We start from the raw sequence: 16,420 nt of genomic DNA, 5'->3' as shown, positions 1-16,420 counted from the left end.
TTAAACAATTATGTATTGACTGATGGCTTACACAGCCTATGCAATTTCATTTCCAAGATGCTTGGCATATCATTGTCCATTCTTTAACATTTAATTGCCTGGCGTGAGGCATCAGACAGTTATCTAAGCCTGAAGGATGCTTCTTTCCATTGGCCCACAGCTGACTTATAAATGACAACTTCCCTTGGTGACAAACCCTCAGTGCCAGATTTTTTTTTATATAAGCAAATCTTAATGCTTTTATTCAAGTTTTGCCAATCAATCAGTTTCTCCATTATTTAGTGACTGAAGTCAGTTATAAAATTAAAACATCTACTGTGCAGGGCTATTGTGATATAGAAAAAGCTTTGCTTTTTTCTGTACTTACAAAAAGCCCTACACCGCTCTCAGATCAGACTTCACCACAAGGCATTTCTCCATGAGGATAATGCATGGGGCAGGTGATATGGCACAAAATAAATCTGGAAGTATAACGTTTGTAGGGCCAGTCTCAGGTTCTGATTTGACCATAATCTTGACAAGTTTGTGAGAGCCAAATTTCTCAGCTGCACCATGTGTGGACTTCCCTAATGCAAAAAGACTTCAAGTGCTGATTCAATGTCCCTGTGCAAGAACAATAACACAAAAACAGTCTATCCCTTGTTGTGTGAGCAGAATGGATTTGCATGCAAAACAATGAGATGAGCTTTACATGAAGAGATAATGGTCTGGGTAAATACATTTCATTTTCAGTCATATGTCCATGTTACCTTGAGAAACAATGAAGCTTTCACATAAGAAATGCCACTTCTAATCATACAGTATATTATGCACAAAATATGATGGTAAGAAAACCAGAGAGAAATCTTCTGTGGCTCCAAGAAAAAAAACAAAAACAAAACAAAACAAACAAAAAAAAAAAAAACAGTATTTCCAAGAGCAAAGTCTACTGATCTAAAAAATGCAACCCATTTAGCCTCATCCCGGTGGTTCTGCTCGACACTGTACTTTGACACATCCATGTAAGGAATTACAAAACAGCCACGACTTTCTAACAATCCGCTTTTTTTCCCCTCCGTGTGAGTGTCGAAAATCCCGTAATCATACAACTTTCACATGTTCGTCGAATATTTAACGGAGTCATTCTCCACATCACATAGTTTTCATATTCAACACCACTGATGAGAGCAACTGTTTCAATAAAGCTTTAAAAAGCAAGACTACCCTGAGAGAAGGTCTAAAACGTGGGCAAGCTTGCCAGACCAGAACTGGCTTGAATGGGTTTGGTTTATTAAATCTGTACACTCTATTTCAATATAATCAGCACATTTTTGTTCCAAGAATGTAAGATAGTATTTTTTTTTTAGTAATTGTGTAATATATATCTCTACATAATACAATCCAAGTCCTCTGAACTATGTAGACATGTGCAAGTGTTCACTACCAACTTCAACGATACAGTAAAGGCAAAGACTTGTGGACACTAAGTTAGGATAATGTTGATATTTGAGATTTTTCTTGAGTCCTCACAATTATCAAAAAAATCTAAGTGCTGTAAGTACTTCATACACGAGGTATTGAATATCTAGTTAACTGTTCTGAGTATAAAATAGAGGCAAAATACATAAAGAACATCTTGCAAGCATGACAAAGAAACGTCTACAGACACAATACACACGTGGTCAAAGATAATATGAGGGGATACCTGTAACCTTTTGTGTTCTTGAATATAGCGTACTTACAGACTGATGAGAGGTCACACTGTACGTATCATGCTTTTAAACACTGGGAACTTCAGCCTCAAAGTAGATCAACACAGAGCAGGGGTGGCATAGCTAAACAGCATCTCAGTGCTTGAGGTGTTTTGATCCGTATAATTTACAGTGCACATTTTCAGAATGTGCAATCAATCAGGTGTTACTCCATAACACATACAAAGGGACGAACAGCAGCAGATTTATCTCATAACCCCCCAGCCCCCCCAATCACCACCACCACTCGCTTCATTGTTTGACCCTCTGAGGCGTGAGCTCGCACCCGAAGCATGATACGCCAGCGCCTTCCCTCCCTCGGTCCAAACAAGTGTGCGTCATGTTTATGCAAAAGAATGGAACGCATGGTCGTCGCATGATGTGCATCAACATAATCTGAGGTAAACTGGGTGTCCTGTGTCTTGGCCCGTTACAGTCTGAGAACCAGTGCCTTAGAGAGTCAGAGAGGTAAGTCTGAAAGAAATCGTGTAAACTGTGCTCGTGCGAAGTGACTGTTGCACTCACTACCAAAAGCACAAGGGCCCTAAACTGTAAACCTCGAGGATTATTCAAAGCAAACTAAAGAAACCAAAAACACTTCAAAAGTACTCTACTCATTAGGTTTAACATTTCCTTTTTTTTTTTTTTCGCATTTTTTGCAGGGTTTTCAACTTTTTTCTTTTTTCTCGTGTTTTCGCTCAAGTATAATCACAGGTGACTAACTACAGAGGATAAACAGGGTCAGGTGAGTACCATGCTACATCAGGTTTAGAGAAGGCTATTGCAGACAATTCTACAACATGTACAACCACATTTTATACGAGTGAGTTACAAATATTTCAAAACATATCACCAGGAAACTAAGTACATACAAGATGTTGAATATTTAGAGTCTTAAAGGACTATCCCTCAGTCAGTAATAGGATTTCATGTTACTTGACTTAAACTGTCCAGTCTTACAGACAAAATCTGAAAAATTGCTATTCAAAAAGTAGCAAATTTGGTCAGTGTCTCTTTTCAAATAGTTATAGTGCTTTTAATGGCTTAAGACAGGGGTCTTCTTTTAATCTCACCCAGTGGCAATCTACAGAACTTCAGTGTACATTTGATGACACCATAGCTGCAAAAGTCTTCATGTCAAGTCCAGTAGGTAAAATGACAGCTAGTGCTGTCACATATATTTCAAAGTAGTATGCATTATCAAAAGAAAAAAAAACAAACGAACTAATACACGTTTATAAATTTTTTTTCAACTCTCAAGTTCTTGTAGGGAATTCAACCGTATGATTAGCTCCGTGTTCCCATTTCCTGTGAGTTATCATTCTTGGAGGACAGGCCTTCAGGAGCCACGCTCCATTTAAAGACGTCAGGAAGCTTCTGAGACTCTCCTGTGTGGCGCAAAGGTTTGGATACACCTAAAGTGGACTTAAAACTCCCATTCCAGAGTCTCTTCTCGATTGGCTGCTCTCTCTAACCTGTGGATGATGTTATTGAGGTTGGCCATTTTCTCCGTGCGTCTCTGAGTGCTCCTGTTGAGTTTGGGACTTTGGAAGGGAGGGGGCGGGTTAGGGTCCAGGCTGTGACTGGTGCTCGTCGATGGAGGGTTGGGCAGCGAGGGCGATATGGGCGCAGAGGAGGAGGGAACGGGCGAGACTGACATCATGAGGCCCGGTGAGGATGCAGCAGAGGGCGAGTTGAGGGAGACCTCCAGGCTGCTGCGGCAGGGCTCTGACGAAGCCTTGAAACTGACCGGGTCGACGGGTGACTTTCCGGAGTCTTCCCCCTCGTGCCTGGTCTGATTGCTTCTCTGTGGGCCGTCTACAGAGAGCCCTCCAGGGTAGAGACCCTGACCTTCTTCCTGCCTCAGGCTCTGGCCTGCCAAGTGGGGCTCGCGACAGCCCGCGACGGAGTCCTCATGCTCACTTTTCAACTGCGGCAGCGGCACGGCTGTTGGAAAACACTGAACCCTGGACTGTTTCGCCGAGCTTTCCCTTCCCTCCTCTGTGTCGTCTTCCCTGTCTAATGCCTCCTGTTTGACATGAGGCAGTGAGGTGTTGGCACTAAGAGGAAGGCTGGAATGGATGTGTCCTGAGGGCTGCTGCAGCCTCCTCTCCTCTCCGTCAGAGTGAGGGCTCCGTGTCACTGAGGGGGAGTAGCTGTGGTGCTCAGCATCCGTGTCATTGTCTGGCAGACCCTCCATCAGCACCTCCCGTCGCATCCTGGACCTGCACACAAATACCACAGTTAGACATTGACTGAAAGAGACTTTAGAGACTAAAGTTTACTTTCTAAATCAGATTTCAGTTGAAGTGTAAGAGACAGTTTATCACAAAATTCGATTTACATATTCTTCCTTTGGCTCTTTAGGTTTTACATTTCAGAAATCAGGACTTGATTACTCAAAAAAAACAAAACATACACGTCTATTTGCCTATTTTCTTTCTGCTGGATGTAGACAATAGAAAGAAAATAGTTCCTAAAGAAAATTTCTGTAATGTCTCTTGCCATATTATTCAAGAAATGGCTCTATAGCGGTTCTCTTCAACACTGGACAACACAGCTCTGGAGGCCAGAGAAGAAAAAACAGATTTTGATTGTAGTGTGAGCTGTCCACCTAAAGTAAATGTACAGTAATAATAAAAACAACAAAAACAGACATTTGTAAAGGTTACAAAGGACTGGCCTGTAGTTATGAAACCAGTTGATGACGGTGTTGGTTTTGAGGTTGAGCTGCGACGCCAGCATCTCGATGGTGTTTTGAGAAGGGTAGGGCTCTAAAAGGTAGGCCTTCCTCAGGGCATCTTTCTCTTCGGCTCCCAGCACCACCCGAGGCTTCTTCGCCTGGCTGTAGGGGCACAAGTCCAGAGAGGCCAAAGCCGGACTCACACACTCAGAGCGAGTGCTGGGCGAGTCGCTGTCCGAGCCGGTGCTCAGCAGGCCGTATCGCCTCTTCAAATAAGCTGGAGGGCAGACAGAGACATGCAGAGTATGACATGCAGAGTACAAACGTGTCAGAATCATGTCCTCCGTCATATTACAGAGTAGACTCTGGTTCCCACCTTTCTTCTCCATCTTTTTCATGGCCCTCAGCTTGTCTACATTGTGAGGATCGTTGAGCCACAGCTGCATGCGGACGAAGGGCTCCCTGCCTTTCAGACTGAGCTTGTGCCATGGTTTGGGTCTGGAGAGCAGGTCAGACACCGAGCCCTGCGTCAGGCCCAGGATGGTCTCCCCAAAAAGACGCTGGCCTGTGGAGAACAAATATACACAGGTGTATAGTTGCTATGGTGTCTTTAAGAAGTGTTTTGGGGAGTTTTTTATCCCAAGTTGTGAACTCAGACCCACCTAAGTTATTATCTGTTAGCACCTCTTTGACCTTCTTGGTGATGGCATAGGTATCTAGCTCTGGAGACATGGCCACCAGCTCCTGGATGCCCAGTGGGTTTGTGGGCTGATGCAGGGTCATGAGGCTGGGAGTGGATTTCACTCCCTCTGGGTGGGTGGACAACCCCAAGCTCAGGCCCTCTGGCTGCTGGTTCTCTTTACTGCTCTCCAGGGAGAGACTCACAGGCTCTACCAGGGGACTTGGGTGGCTGTCTGCTGGGCTGGGAGGTGGGGATGGTGAGGACTGGGCCGTCACTGGGCTTTTATCTGTAAGTAGGAAAGAACAGTCACACCAATCAAATAAATACACGCAGTTGACTATGTAAGCTGTGTGTGTTTTTGTTTGGTTTTTATTCAGTTGCAAAGTTTCTCAAGCAGTCTAGATATTCTCAAGAAATGCAGACTCACCCTGAGTGTGGCCCTGGTTTGGGGGCTGGTTAAGGCTCTGTCCTAGCTGATCCAGTAACCACAGCTGCATACGGATGAAGGGCTCCCTGCCTTTCTGGGTCAGCTTGCTCCAGGGTTTGGGCCGAGACAGCATATCACTCACGCTGCCCTGAGAAAGCCCCAGCACCTGGAACACAAACACTGGTTGATATATTTACCTTTTAATTAAACACACTATCTATGTCATTGCTCACATCAAATGTATATGTTGCACAGAAACGACTGAAGCTCCAAGTTATTATTGCGAAAGATGGAAATCTGTTTGGTCATGCACTTTCCCCATACAACCACTGGAGGGAGACAATGTACTATAAATCTTCATGTTTAATGGTATAAGTTCGATTTGCAGCACACCTCATATTTGATTATTTTCATATGTGATTTATATTTCTGCAATTCAAATGTGCAAATTTCTGTAGTGATAAATTGTCTTCCTTTTTTTCCCACATGACCGTATATTATAAAAATTAAAAAAAAACTGCTGCACCGTCTTCAGCTTTAGTGGGACTTGCATTAAAGATATTTTACAACAGTCATATCAACACAGTAGAGAAGGAAGACAGCACCTTTCATATTACTCAGAAAAACCTTTGTGACACTCGTTATATTTTATCCACTCCAGACAGAATAAAGTGATATATCACAAAGGCTGCCTAGGAAGACACCCAGAGGGATTTTACCGACAATAAAGGCACACTTTCTGGGGCTTGAACTAACAAAACTGATACAGAGTCTTCAGTAGCTCATTTCAGGGAAAATGCAAATAAAAACACAGTGTTCTGAACACACCGTTTTAAAAAAAATATATAACACCTGGGTGAAGGAAAACTAACACGTTCTGCTCAGCAAAGAGTTGTTGAAAAGATGACTTTGGCTGAAAAGTGAAAGAACGTTCCAGCAACAGATCCAAACTCAGAACCTTTCAGCTATGCAGCAGTAAAAACCACTGCACCACCGAGCTGTCCCAGCAGTAAAGTTTGATAGCACTGAGACCTCTATAATATATATATATATTTTGTCAAAGAACCTTGAGTGAATGCTTTATGGCTGGTTTATCCCAACCATTTAACAACCAAATTTAACTAAATTTAGAAAAATTCTCAGTGGAAAACCAAAAATTTACATTTCACCCTTCAACCAAATTCAGATATAACAGAGACGCTAATCAGAAACCCCAGAAAACATCACTGGACATTTGATGCTCAGTGGGATTTGATAAGAGACTGAGATTATAATGTTATTAATTTAAGGAACACCCGATAAAAATTAATTAATTAATAAAAAATAGCCGTATTTCCCTCAGGTTGACACCACAAAAGTCCCACAAGCACATTGCACCACAAATGTAACTCGGAAAGAGATGAGCTGCTCAGATGCCTCATTCTGGAAAGCCCTCCCAAACCACTGTGACAGCTAGGGAGAATAATGTGGTATGGTAAAACTTGCGGGCAGCCTCTAAAAGGCTTTTCAAGGGCACGAATGACAACTCAACCAAACGCAAGCCTCTCAGCTAAAAATGTTGATGGTTAAGAAAGAGATGCGAGAAACTAGGATTCAAAGGAAGAGCAGCAAAGCAGAATCTATTGCTGTCTGACATATGGGGAAAAGCACCTGAAGGCTTTTTAGGACAATGTTGTATGCAGAAAGTAATAAAACGGCAAACTTTTAACCGTTTTTTTACAGGGCATATAATGTCAAGACTTCACATCATTATGTCAAGTCTGCTGCAAGAAATTCTAAAGAGCGGGCTAAAATTCTTTCACAGCGATGTCAAATACCAGCACCGTATTATGCAAAGCTCTGAGCTGCAGATATGGCTACTAAAGTGTCGGGACCTGTTATTAGGTTTAAAAGGAGTCCATTACTTTTCCACATGGATAAGTTTTATGTTCTTTTTTTAACATAATTAAAATGTGTTTTATGTTTACTGAGATCACCTCAGTCTAATATTTCACATGCTCTGAAAATCTGAAAAGTTTAAATCCTTAATATCATTTTTCTTCTTTTGTATTTGCCGGCTGTTTCATTTGCAGTATGCGTTTAATGTGAAAGGCCAACATCTGACCTTTTCACCAAAGATCCTCTGACAGATGCCATTCTTTGCCAGCTTCTCCTTCACCTGCCGAGTCAGCTCGATGGTGTCCACCTCCCGGTACATGTACATCTCATACTGCTCTGGTGTCAGCGGGGGCACGGTGGGCTTCAGTGCACGGGGGATATATGCTGGATAATAGGAAAGGCGTCCCGGGCCGGGTCCTGGGGACTCCCCGCTTACCGAGGTATCTGACTCCACCTTCACCTCCACCGGCCGGCTCAGGCTCAGCTCGTCCTCGGCAGCAGAGGCCTCCTCACTGTTGGGGAGACCCTCGCCGTTCTCCAGACGCAGCCACGGCCGGGGTAAGGTGGAGGGCCCGGAGGAGGAGGAAGACAAGGAAGGGGAGACCGAGCTGAAGGGCCGAGAGCTGCTTCCGCCGCCGAGCACCATAGATCCCCGCTCCTGAGACCAGTGCTGATCGAAGTAGGTGCCCGCTTCGCCGATTTCTGATTTGACTTTGCGGATGATGTTCTGGACGAAAGCGGCAGGGGAGAGGACGCTGAGGGGTGTCTGGGGGCTGCTCACGGGGTTGGATGTGCACACTGTAATGCAGCCCCCTTCCTCCTGCTTGATGGAGATGGGTAAAGGCAGGCCCCTGGAGCGCTCGGGGGGCCCCAGACGTTCCACCTGAACTCCTGAGCTAGCAGTCGAAGCCCTGCCGCACACTTCCATCTCCATCAGGGCCTGCTGCTGAGCTTCCATCTCCCTCCTGGCCTGTTCGAGGATGCTCTTTATGGTGTCGTCAGAGCTGCTGCCAGGCCCATTACTGCTTCTGCCTGATGAGCTGTTTAGAGATGACTTGACATCACCTAAACAAGAAAAACACGCACGCTGACACTGACGCACACTCAAATCACCTTTCCTTTCTAATCTAGATGCATTCAAGTACTGATCAAAATACATAATAGAACTCATTGTGCATAGGAAAAAAACCAAAAAACAATCAATAGGGCTTTTAACTATGACTTATGACTCGAAGCTTCATCCTCACCCCTCTGGGACTGGATCTCCTTCTTAGCCTGCTCCAGGATATTCCTAATGGCGTCGTCTGACCCAGTTTCAGGAGTTCGGATGCGTGGAGTGATGCTCCCTGCCACAGAGGGTAACAGAAAGAGATGGAGATAGAGAGAGAGGGAGGAGAGAGGAGGGGGTGAGTGGGATGGTTGATCAGAGAGCAGTTCCAAGGCTTTGCTTTTGACTGGTAGATCAATGGCTGCCTTTGAGCGCGTGCTGTCTGAGGTTGCAGTATACGGGAAGCTCAACTTTCAAAAGCTGTGAATCTAGGGAGAAAACAAAGTTTAAAAGTAACACTATAAACATGGCAGAGGAAACTGTGATGAAGTCAAGGATGAGGGCCAAGTAGATTTAAATGTAGAAGATTTAAATGTGCACAGGTCCAGGAGCTAAGCCACCAATACATCTGCTTTAAAACCCTCTGCGTACATAGTAGCACAGAACTGATGAAGCTTTTCAGTCATATATTGTATACGAATGCTCATAACAAACATCAGCCAAGTTTCAAATAATGAGGTCAGAATATCCAGTTGTGTGAAGCCTTCAGACAGCTTTTTCTGCTTCTGCCTCTCATTGATGTCAGTGAGAGAATATTTGCCTAATATGGTCATCACAGGTACACAGCTCTGCTTGTGACCACTAAGCCCAGACAACATGTCTTTCAAAGATTTTGATTGGAAACAGCAACCAATCAGAAGACAGCTGCCTTAAAGGGAAGGGGAAGCTAAATAAGGATTATTTTGAATTATACAAAGTTAGTCTAGGAATAAAAACAGGGACTTGCAAATTAGTGCAATAGGTCTCCGCTAAGCATTCTGAAATGCACTTTGTCTAAAAACTTATTTTATTAAGAATATTTCTGGATACCATTTGTAGTCTGCTTGCAGTGCATGTTCAAGCTTTGGCTGCATGCAAGTAAACTGTCTGTATGGAGAGCCAAAGAGGAATGGCTGTACCAAAATGCCTTTAATAACCACAGTTATCTGATGATGATTTCACTTTTTATTAGCTTTCCCCCCCATTTATCTGCATTCAAAAACAATGAACAGAGCACAGAACAGAAGTCTTAGCACACATATCCGCTGGCTGCCGGCAGTCAGCAGACTAGCCTAATGGTTTCCAGACTGGTACTTGTTTAATTAATTTGATTATTTCATCGTTACTGTAAAATATGACCTTCACTGTGCTTCATCTATTGTCATGTATCAGTGCAGTGGATGAAAATCACTGTCACTTCTAACGTTTGATTTGCAAGCCAGCGGTCTTTAAATTATGCTTAAAACAAACTTAAATTGCCAAACTTTCTGACGCTATGTCAGCTGTTGTTATGTGCTGTAATGGTATTGTGTATTGCACTTTATACATCTGTGTGTTGCAGCATGGATTTCATTTAGTCCGTGTCCTGTCACAGTGTCACGGCTGAGCAGCCGATGTGCTTCAGATGCGAACCAAATGCAGACACAGGAGAACAGAGCTTGAATTCAAACAAAGAGCAAGCCTTTATTTGGCTGATGGCAGATGGAAACATGAAAACTAAGAAAACTATGATAAACAATGACTTGAATAACAGACTATGATTTACTATGATGTGGATAACAGATGATGAGGACTTAAATACACACATGAGGTGATCAGGGAGGTGGAAACACATGAGGACACAGCTGACTAGAATTAAACATAATGAAAACACAGGGGACAGTAAAACTAACCACATTAACACACACTCACACACACAACTTCAAAATAAAACAGGAAACTAGATATGACAACACTAAGCTTACAGACCTAAAACACATGATAAACTAGGCAAGAATCCAAACATGGAAACCGAGGAAACAATAAATAATGGCTGCCTTTAACCTAAGCAAAGACATGAATAACACATTATCACAAAGCTAACATGAGAAGAATACAAAAATAAACTCAGAGCGATGGGTCAGAGACCCAGGCTGTGACACACAGCAGTTAGCACTCACCTCTCTGTCGGACCTGGATGGTTCTGAGTGCCAGAATGTTCTGTTCATCAGACAGAAACTGCTTCATCTTAATAAAAGGTTCTTTGCCTTTCACAGTCAGCTTCCTCCAGGGTTTGGGTCTTGCCAGGATCTCGCTGACCGAACCCTGGGACAGGCCCAGCACATAGTGGCCAAACACTCGCTGGCCGATATTATGCTTCAGCAGCTGCTCCTTCACCTGGAAGGCGATCTCCGCCGTGTCCAGTTGGTCATCGTCTCCTGCGGTCGAGCTGCCGCTTTCTGACTGGTCGCTGGGCAAGCCGGCATCAACGCTGCCCGCCCCCACAGGCCCTTGTGAAGCTGACATAAGCGCGACTTTGGCTGCATAGAGGGCGGTAGGGAAAGCCATGAGGCCATCCTTTTTAAAGTGTGGAGATAACAGCTGTTTGTGGAGGATGTGGTCTCCTGACAGCCGGTCCCCGGAGCACGGCGACACTGAGAAAGGCCGGGGGAGATCATGGCTGGAGGAGGAGCGGTCCAGGGTGGGGGGACCGGGGCTGGGGGAGGCACGACTGTCCACCTGAGAGGAGGATGAGTGGGATCCGGGCGGCCTGCCTATCTCCCTGCCTGCATCCTCAGAATGGTCATCATCTGGTGACAGAAAAGCCATCTCACTCAGGACACATGGGATGTGTACAGCTACATGGCTTTAACAATGAAGACCTAACTATTATTCAGCTTATAAAAGATATTTCCTGAATTAAATCGCTTATTTTATACCCTTGCAAATCCAGACTACATTATGCAAACTCAGTTTAAGCACAGAGATTTAAATGTGGAAGTAATCAACTATAGAATCAGCTGCCCAGTGAGTGCCAAACAAACGGGCAGTATTTGGTAGATGACAAAACTCAACACCTTTTAGAAACTAACAATCTCTTAGTACTAGTTTTCTTTTAACTTTATAGGCTAAAAAAAATGAGACATTTATTTTACCATTGCTGTGTAGTATTCGGGTCTTATCCACCAGGTACTTGTGAGATGGAAGAAAGGCCTCTTTATCCAGCAAAAGAGCCTCTGCAGCCTTAGCAGAATCCTACACACACACACACCCAAACACACACAAAAGCTGTTAATTCTAGATTAATCCATTGTAGTGGCTGTCGATATCCTTATATTGGATATAATGGATGATGGACCAGTGATGCATTCAATTGCACTGCTGTATTTATTCTTTTCTGGCACTAAGGCTACGTCCACACTAGCCCGGATAAATTTGAAAATGGCGTTTTTGTCTGAAAACGCTCCGCGTCCACACTACCCTTTTCAGCCGTTTTCACAGAGTTGTGTGTCCACATTGAAACGGCCGAAAACGCTTATGTTCCAGTACTGCGCATGCGTGAAACGCAAGAAGATTCGACCTGCCTCATTTCTGTCTGCCGCTTATTTACTTTCCCGCTCTCTGAAATGTCGCGGCAAAATGTTGAGGAAAAGCGCCGAGTTTTTTAAATGGACTAACAATGAGGTGGAGTTGTTGCTGCGAGTAACACAAAAGTACAAAGTGCAGGAACATGCGTACCTGGGATGAGCTGCCATTGGCTGAAGCCAGCTTCATTACCTTTAGGATACTACGGCGAAAACCAAAAGAAGCACAGTCATATATTTAGATGTACATTAACATTACTATGAATTACTGACACGTTCGATATCAATCAACCACCTGAGTTCAGTTTTAATCTCTTCATAGTCCATCTGGGATTGCAGTTTAGCTTCTAATCTCTGAAACAAAAACACAGAAGAATAATATTTTACTCTGAATTAATAAGAGATTCTGCGGACAGACGACTCTTCCCCACATTTCCCATCATGTGTCCCAGCCACTCACCTCTATAGCTTCTGTCTTATAGGCTACCTGGCGCTCCAGCTCTAGAATCTGATTGGCTGAGGTTTCTTGAACTTCCTGCAGTGTGAACTGCAGCCGCTGAATGTTTTCGAGAAGGCGGAGGATTTCACGGTCTTTAGCCAGCAAGGCAGCCTCCAGCTGGGAGGGCAACACCTCTCCCTTCTCGTTCTTCTCCTGACAGGGTGACAGGAAGATGTGACAAAAGGTGTGAGAGTGAGGGAGAGGAAAAAAGTGATAAAGGGAGTGAGGGCAGCCCGTGAATCACAACCTCTGCTGTGGTAATGAAAGGTGAGAGAATATGACTTCTGCAAAGATGATGAGGTCGCAATTAACAGCATATTCTAATTTATCTCAGAGACTGATAAAAGACAACACATTCAATATTTCTACACCAATTAAAAAGCCCTCTGGCAGGGATTTCATAATTTCATAATCTGGTGATTTGTACAGAACAAAACGTCAAATGTGGTTTGAAAATTTTAAAAAGGTACGTGTACATAATACGTTTTTAAGATGCTCTAATATCTAGTTAATGACCACTTTGTTAGGTACACCTGTTCAACTGTCTGTTAATACAAATGAATTAATCAATTAATAACATTGCAGCAACTCAGTGCATTTAGACATTTGGACATGGTCAAGATGACCTGCTAAAGTACAAACGGACGATCAGCCTGGGGAAGAAACATGATTTAAGTGACTTTGACCATGACATCGTTGTTGGTGCCAGACGGGCTGGTCTGAGTATTTCAGAATGACGCTCTACTGGTAATTTTTCTACACAACTAACTTTAGGGTCATTCTCTGTAAACCCTAGAGAGTGGCAGTGGGTGAATATGCTTTATTGATGTCACAGGAGAATGTCCAGACTGCTTCAAGATGATAAGGCGGCAACTAGGGCTGCCACAAACGATTATTTTGATAGTCGACTAATCAGATCATCATCCACTGGACATAAAACGTACAGCTTATTGCACCAGCAGCATCTGCTCTTATATAACTATCATTAGCTTACAGCTTTAAGTGTTTAAGGTATGTGCTAACTAAAAATAAAGACAAGATGATAGTTTATTAAATTTTAATGAAATTTGCAGATTGTTTTGGTGAAGTTTAATAAACTCCTTGCTATCTAAAATATAACGGGACACCGGAGCATATTCTCGAGCATCTCACACTTCTGATAATCAGTTGTCTGCTTGATGTTTAGTCAGCTGTGTAAAAACTATAACTTTAATCTCAGCCAAACCGATTTACTCAGGAACAAATAAAATATTTTTTAAAAAAGCCAAACAATAAAAATTTTAAGTTATCTAAATTACTTATATATCATGTTTAACCTGAGTAGCGAAAGACGGTGGTGGGTTTGAAAACAATTTGCTGGGAGTCCGGTGTTCTCACGGGCTCTAGTGAGCCTTGCCCCCGGCTAGCTATCGAGCTAGTGGGTAACAGACGTCTCCGAAAACGTCCGAGTGCTTTTGAAAATATGTGGTGTCTTGATAAACTGAGCAGATATTTGAGGTTTACACAGCTACATTCTCTCCTGAAAATATGTTAAACTTTATTTTGTGACCCAGAAAGAATAATAAGAGTAATATTAAAACTAACTAGCTGCCGCCATTGTTGGAAACTGAGCTGGGCTGCGCTATGAATTCTGGGACAGAGCTACTTCTTCTTCGGGGTTTAACGGCAGCTGGCATCCTTGTACATGCAGTGCTGCCATCTTCTGTTTCAGTCCGTTATTACACTCTTAAATCCTACTACTTAATCCTGCGGCTTTTGTGATCTTACAAAGCTTCAAACTACGCGTCGACTATTAAATCAGTCGTCGACAACTTTGATAGTCGACGTAATCGTGACTAGTCGACTACTCGTGGCAGCCCTAGCGGCAACAGTAACTCAAATAACCACTTGTTACAACCAATGCAGAAGAGAATGTCAAACTTGAAGAAGATAACAGGAGATTGAAAACAACATTGCCTAATCTGACAAGTCTCAAGTTAGATGCAAAATTTGGATGGTAGGGTCAGAATTTGGCACGAACACCATGAAAGCAAGGATGGACCATGCTGCCTTGTATCATTGGTTTAGGTCGGTGCTGGTGGTGTTGGTGTGGGAGACATTTCTGATGGCTGCTTCCAGCAGAATGAAACGCCATTGCCCAAACTTAAAATCACCTCAAACTGCTTTCTTGAAAACAACAATGAGTTATCTGCGCTCAGAAGTCACCAGATCTCAGTCCAATAGAGCACTTTTGGGATCTGGCAGAATGAGAGATTCACATCATAGATCTGCAGCAACTGTGTGATTCGTTGTCAATATGGACCAAAGTCTCTGATGAATGTTTCCAGTGCCTTGTTGAATCTATGCCATGAAGAATAAAGGTGTACTGATCTGTGTATGTTTATCTAGCTGTTGTGTTACATGTTATGGTATAAACTGTAGAAAAAAATGGATTTAACAAATTTGTGGTTATTGTATTAGTAGTAGTATTATATCAACATTATTTGATTGATGTGCTAACATGTGAACTGAAAGTTACAGTTCAATGGTGTCAAACATAAGACCCACAGGGAAAAATCCAGCCAATTGGAAGGCTTTGCAGAGTGAAACAATTGGACAAAACACATGGAGTTACTTTTAGACTTTTCACTGTATTTTTCACCAGAAATGTTATATGTAGGGCTGCTCGATTATGGCAAAATGATAATCACGATTATTTTCACTGAAATTGAGATCTCGATTATTTGACGATATTTATTTAACAATAACAATGTATTGAATAATGACTTTAAAGATTGTCAAAAAAATAATATAAAATAGTGCAAATACTGATAACAGTGCAAATGTTTGCAATATAAAAAATAAATGAAAAATGTAAACATCTATGTTTAGTGAACTTTGCAGTGTTGCTCTGTGGTGCAGCTACGACACTGTAGCAAAGTTTACACACTATGTCTACTTGATCCACGTCTGACTCCACGAACCCATAATGTTTCCACACCACTGAAGTTTTTTTACCTCTCTTTTCAACCAACTGCAGTCACTCTCCTCTCCAAATAACTTCTGCTTAGCTTTCCGAGCTTCCCTCGGGTCCTCTTAATTGTTGTGACACGTGTTCGAAATGCAGAGAGGTGCGCTCGATTTGCCACACGGAGCAGTGCGAGAGTAAAGCACGAGGGAGGGGCTAATAATCGTCTCAGTCATTTTTAATGATCGTTGAAAGATCGTAATCGAGATTAAAATTCAATTAATTGAGCAGCCCTAGGTATATGTGGTATTAACTTATTCTTATGAAGGCATTTATGGCTGTTTGTTATCTTTTCTAAGTTGCAATTTTGAGGGCGGGGCTCTGGGGAGTCTAATCCATGCTTAGACCATCCATCCGTGTTCCTTTGTTTGTTTGTTTTAAATCCAGGTATGCTGGTAGGGTGTTTGGGATCATTCATCACTCCATGAATTTCAGTTCAGTGGTCCAGTTCTAGTGTAATTTAGCTAACCTCAGCCTTTTCTCCTGGTTTGCGTTCCTCAAACGGGCTTCTTGACAGCCATCCTTCCACTGAGACCGTTTCTGTTGACGCTTCAGTGAACAATCAGCTAAAAGGCCAAGTTTATCTCTGAGGTCTTGTGTCAGACTTTGCTGGATTTGTTCCTATTTCTGAAGGACATCACTTTCAGACACCGTTCATCTGTTGTAGATTTTTTGTTGTAGGTTTTTTAGACCAACTAGTACTTTTGTTCTGCACCCATTTCCTCTATTTTCTAAGGACACACTGCCCAGCATGCTCAGATATGCCAGGCTTTCGACTAATAGCTGTAAAATTTGTAAATCACCTTGTTTTAATGGATTCAACTTAAGAAATGAGAACATGTGAGTGTGGCTGCTAGTAAAAAC

At 42.8% G+C, this 16,420-nt stretch overlaps 1 protein-coding gene across 4 annotated transcripts in view; it reads right to left on the bottom strand.

Annotated features, from left to right (window-relative positions):
• Positions 1-16,420, bottom strand: part of cux2b (cut-like homeobox 2b) — a 99,088-nt gene continuing 82,668 nt past the window's right edge. For all 4 annotated transcript variants that reach the window (XM_006797512.3, XM_035910636.2, XM_006797513.3 and 1 more), the window contains 12 exons: positions 12,511-12,702; positions 12,346-12,404; positions 12,205-12,253; positions 11,622-11,721; positions 10,647-11,276; positions 8,648-8,746; positions 7,627-8,465; positions 5,523-5,688; positions 5,076-5,381; positions 4,790-4,978; positions 4,414-4,690; positions 1-3,955 (listed from right to left, as the gene is read on the bottom strand). In XM_006797512.3, the coding sequence (XP_006797575.1) occupies positions 3,157-3,955; positions 4,414-4,690; positions 4,790-4,978; positions 5,076-5,381; positions 5,523-5,688; positions 7,627-8,465; positions 8,648-8,746; positions 10,647-11,276; positions 11,622-11,721; positions 12,205-12,253; positions 12,346-12,404; positions 12,511-12,702 (3,705 nt within the window). In that variant the 3' untranslated portion in view covers positions 1-3,156. The remainder of the gene's footprint in view (positions 3,956-4,413; positions 4,691-4,789; positions 4,979-5,075; positions 5,382-5,522; positions 5,689-7,626; positions 8,466-8,647; positions 8,747-10,646; positions 11,277-11,621; positions 11,722-12,204; positions 12,254-12,345; positions 12,405-12,510; positions 12,703-16,420) is intronic.

The sequence above is a fragment of the Neolamprologus brichardi genome, chromosome 12, assembly GCF_056152115.1.
Source record: "Neolamprologus brichardi isolate AB-2024 chromosome 12, ASM5615211v1, whole genome shotgun sequence".
NCBI lineage: Eukaryota > Metazoa > Chordata > Actinopteri > Cichliformes > Cichlidae > Neolamprologus > Neolamprologus brichardi.
Note: the sequence above shows the minus strand (reverse complement) of the source record. Positions and strands in the feature narration are given on the sequence as shown.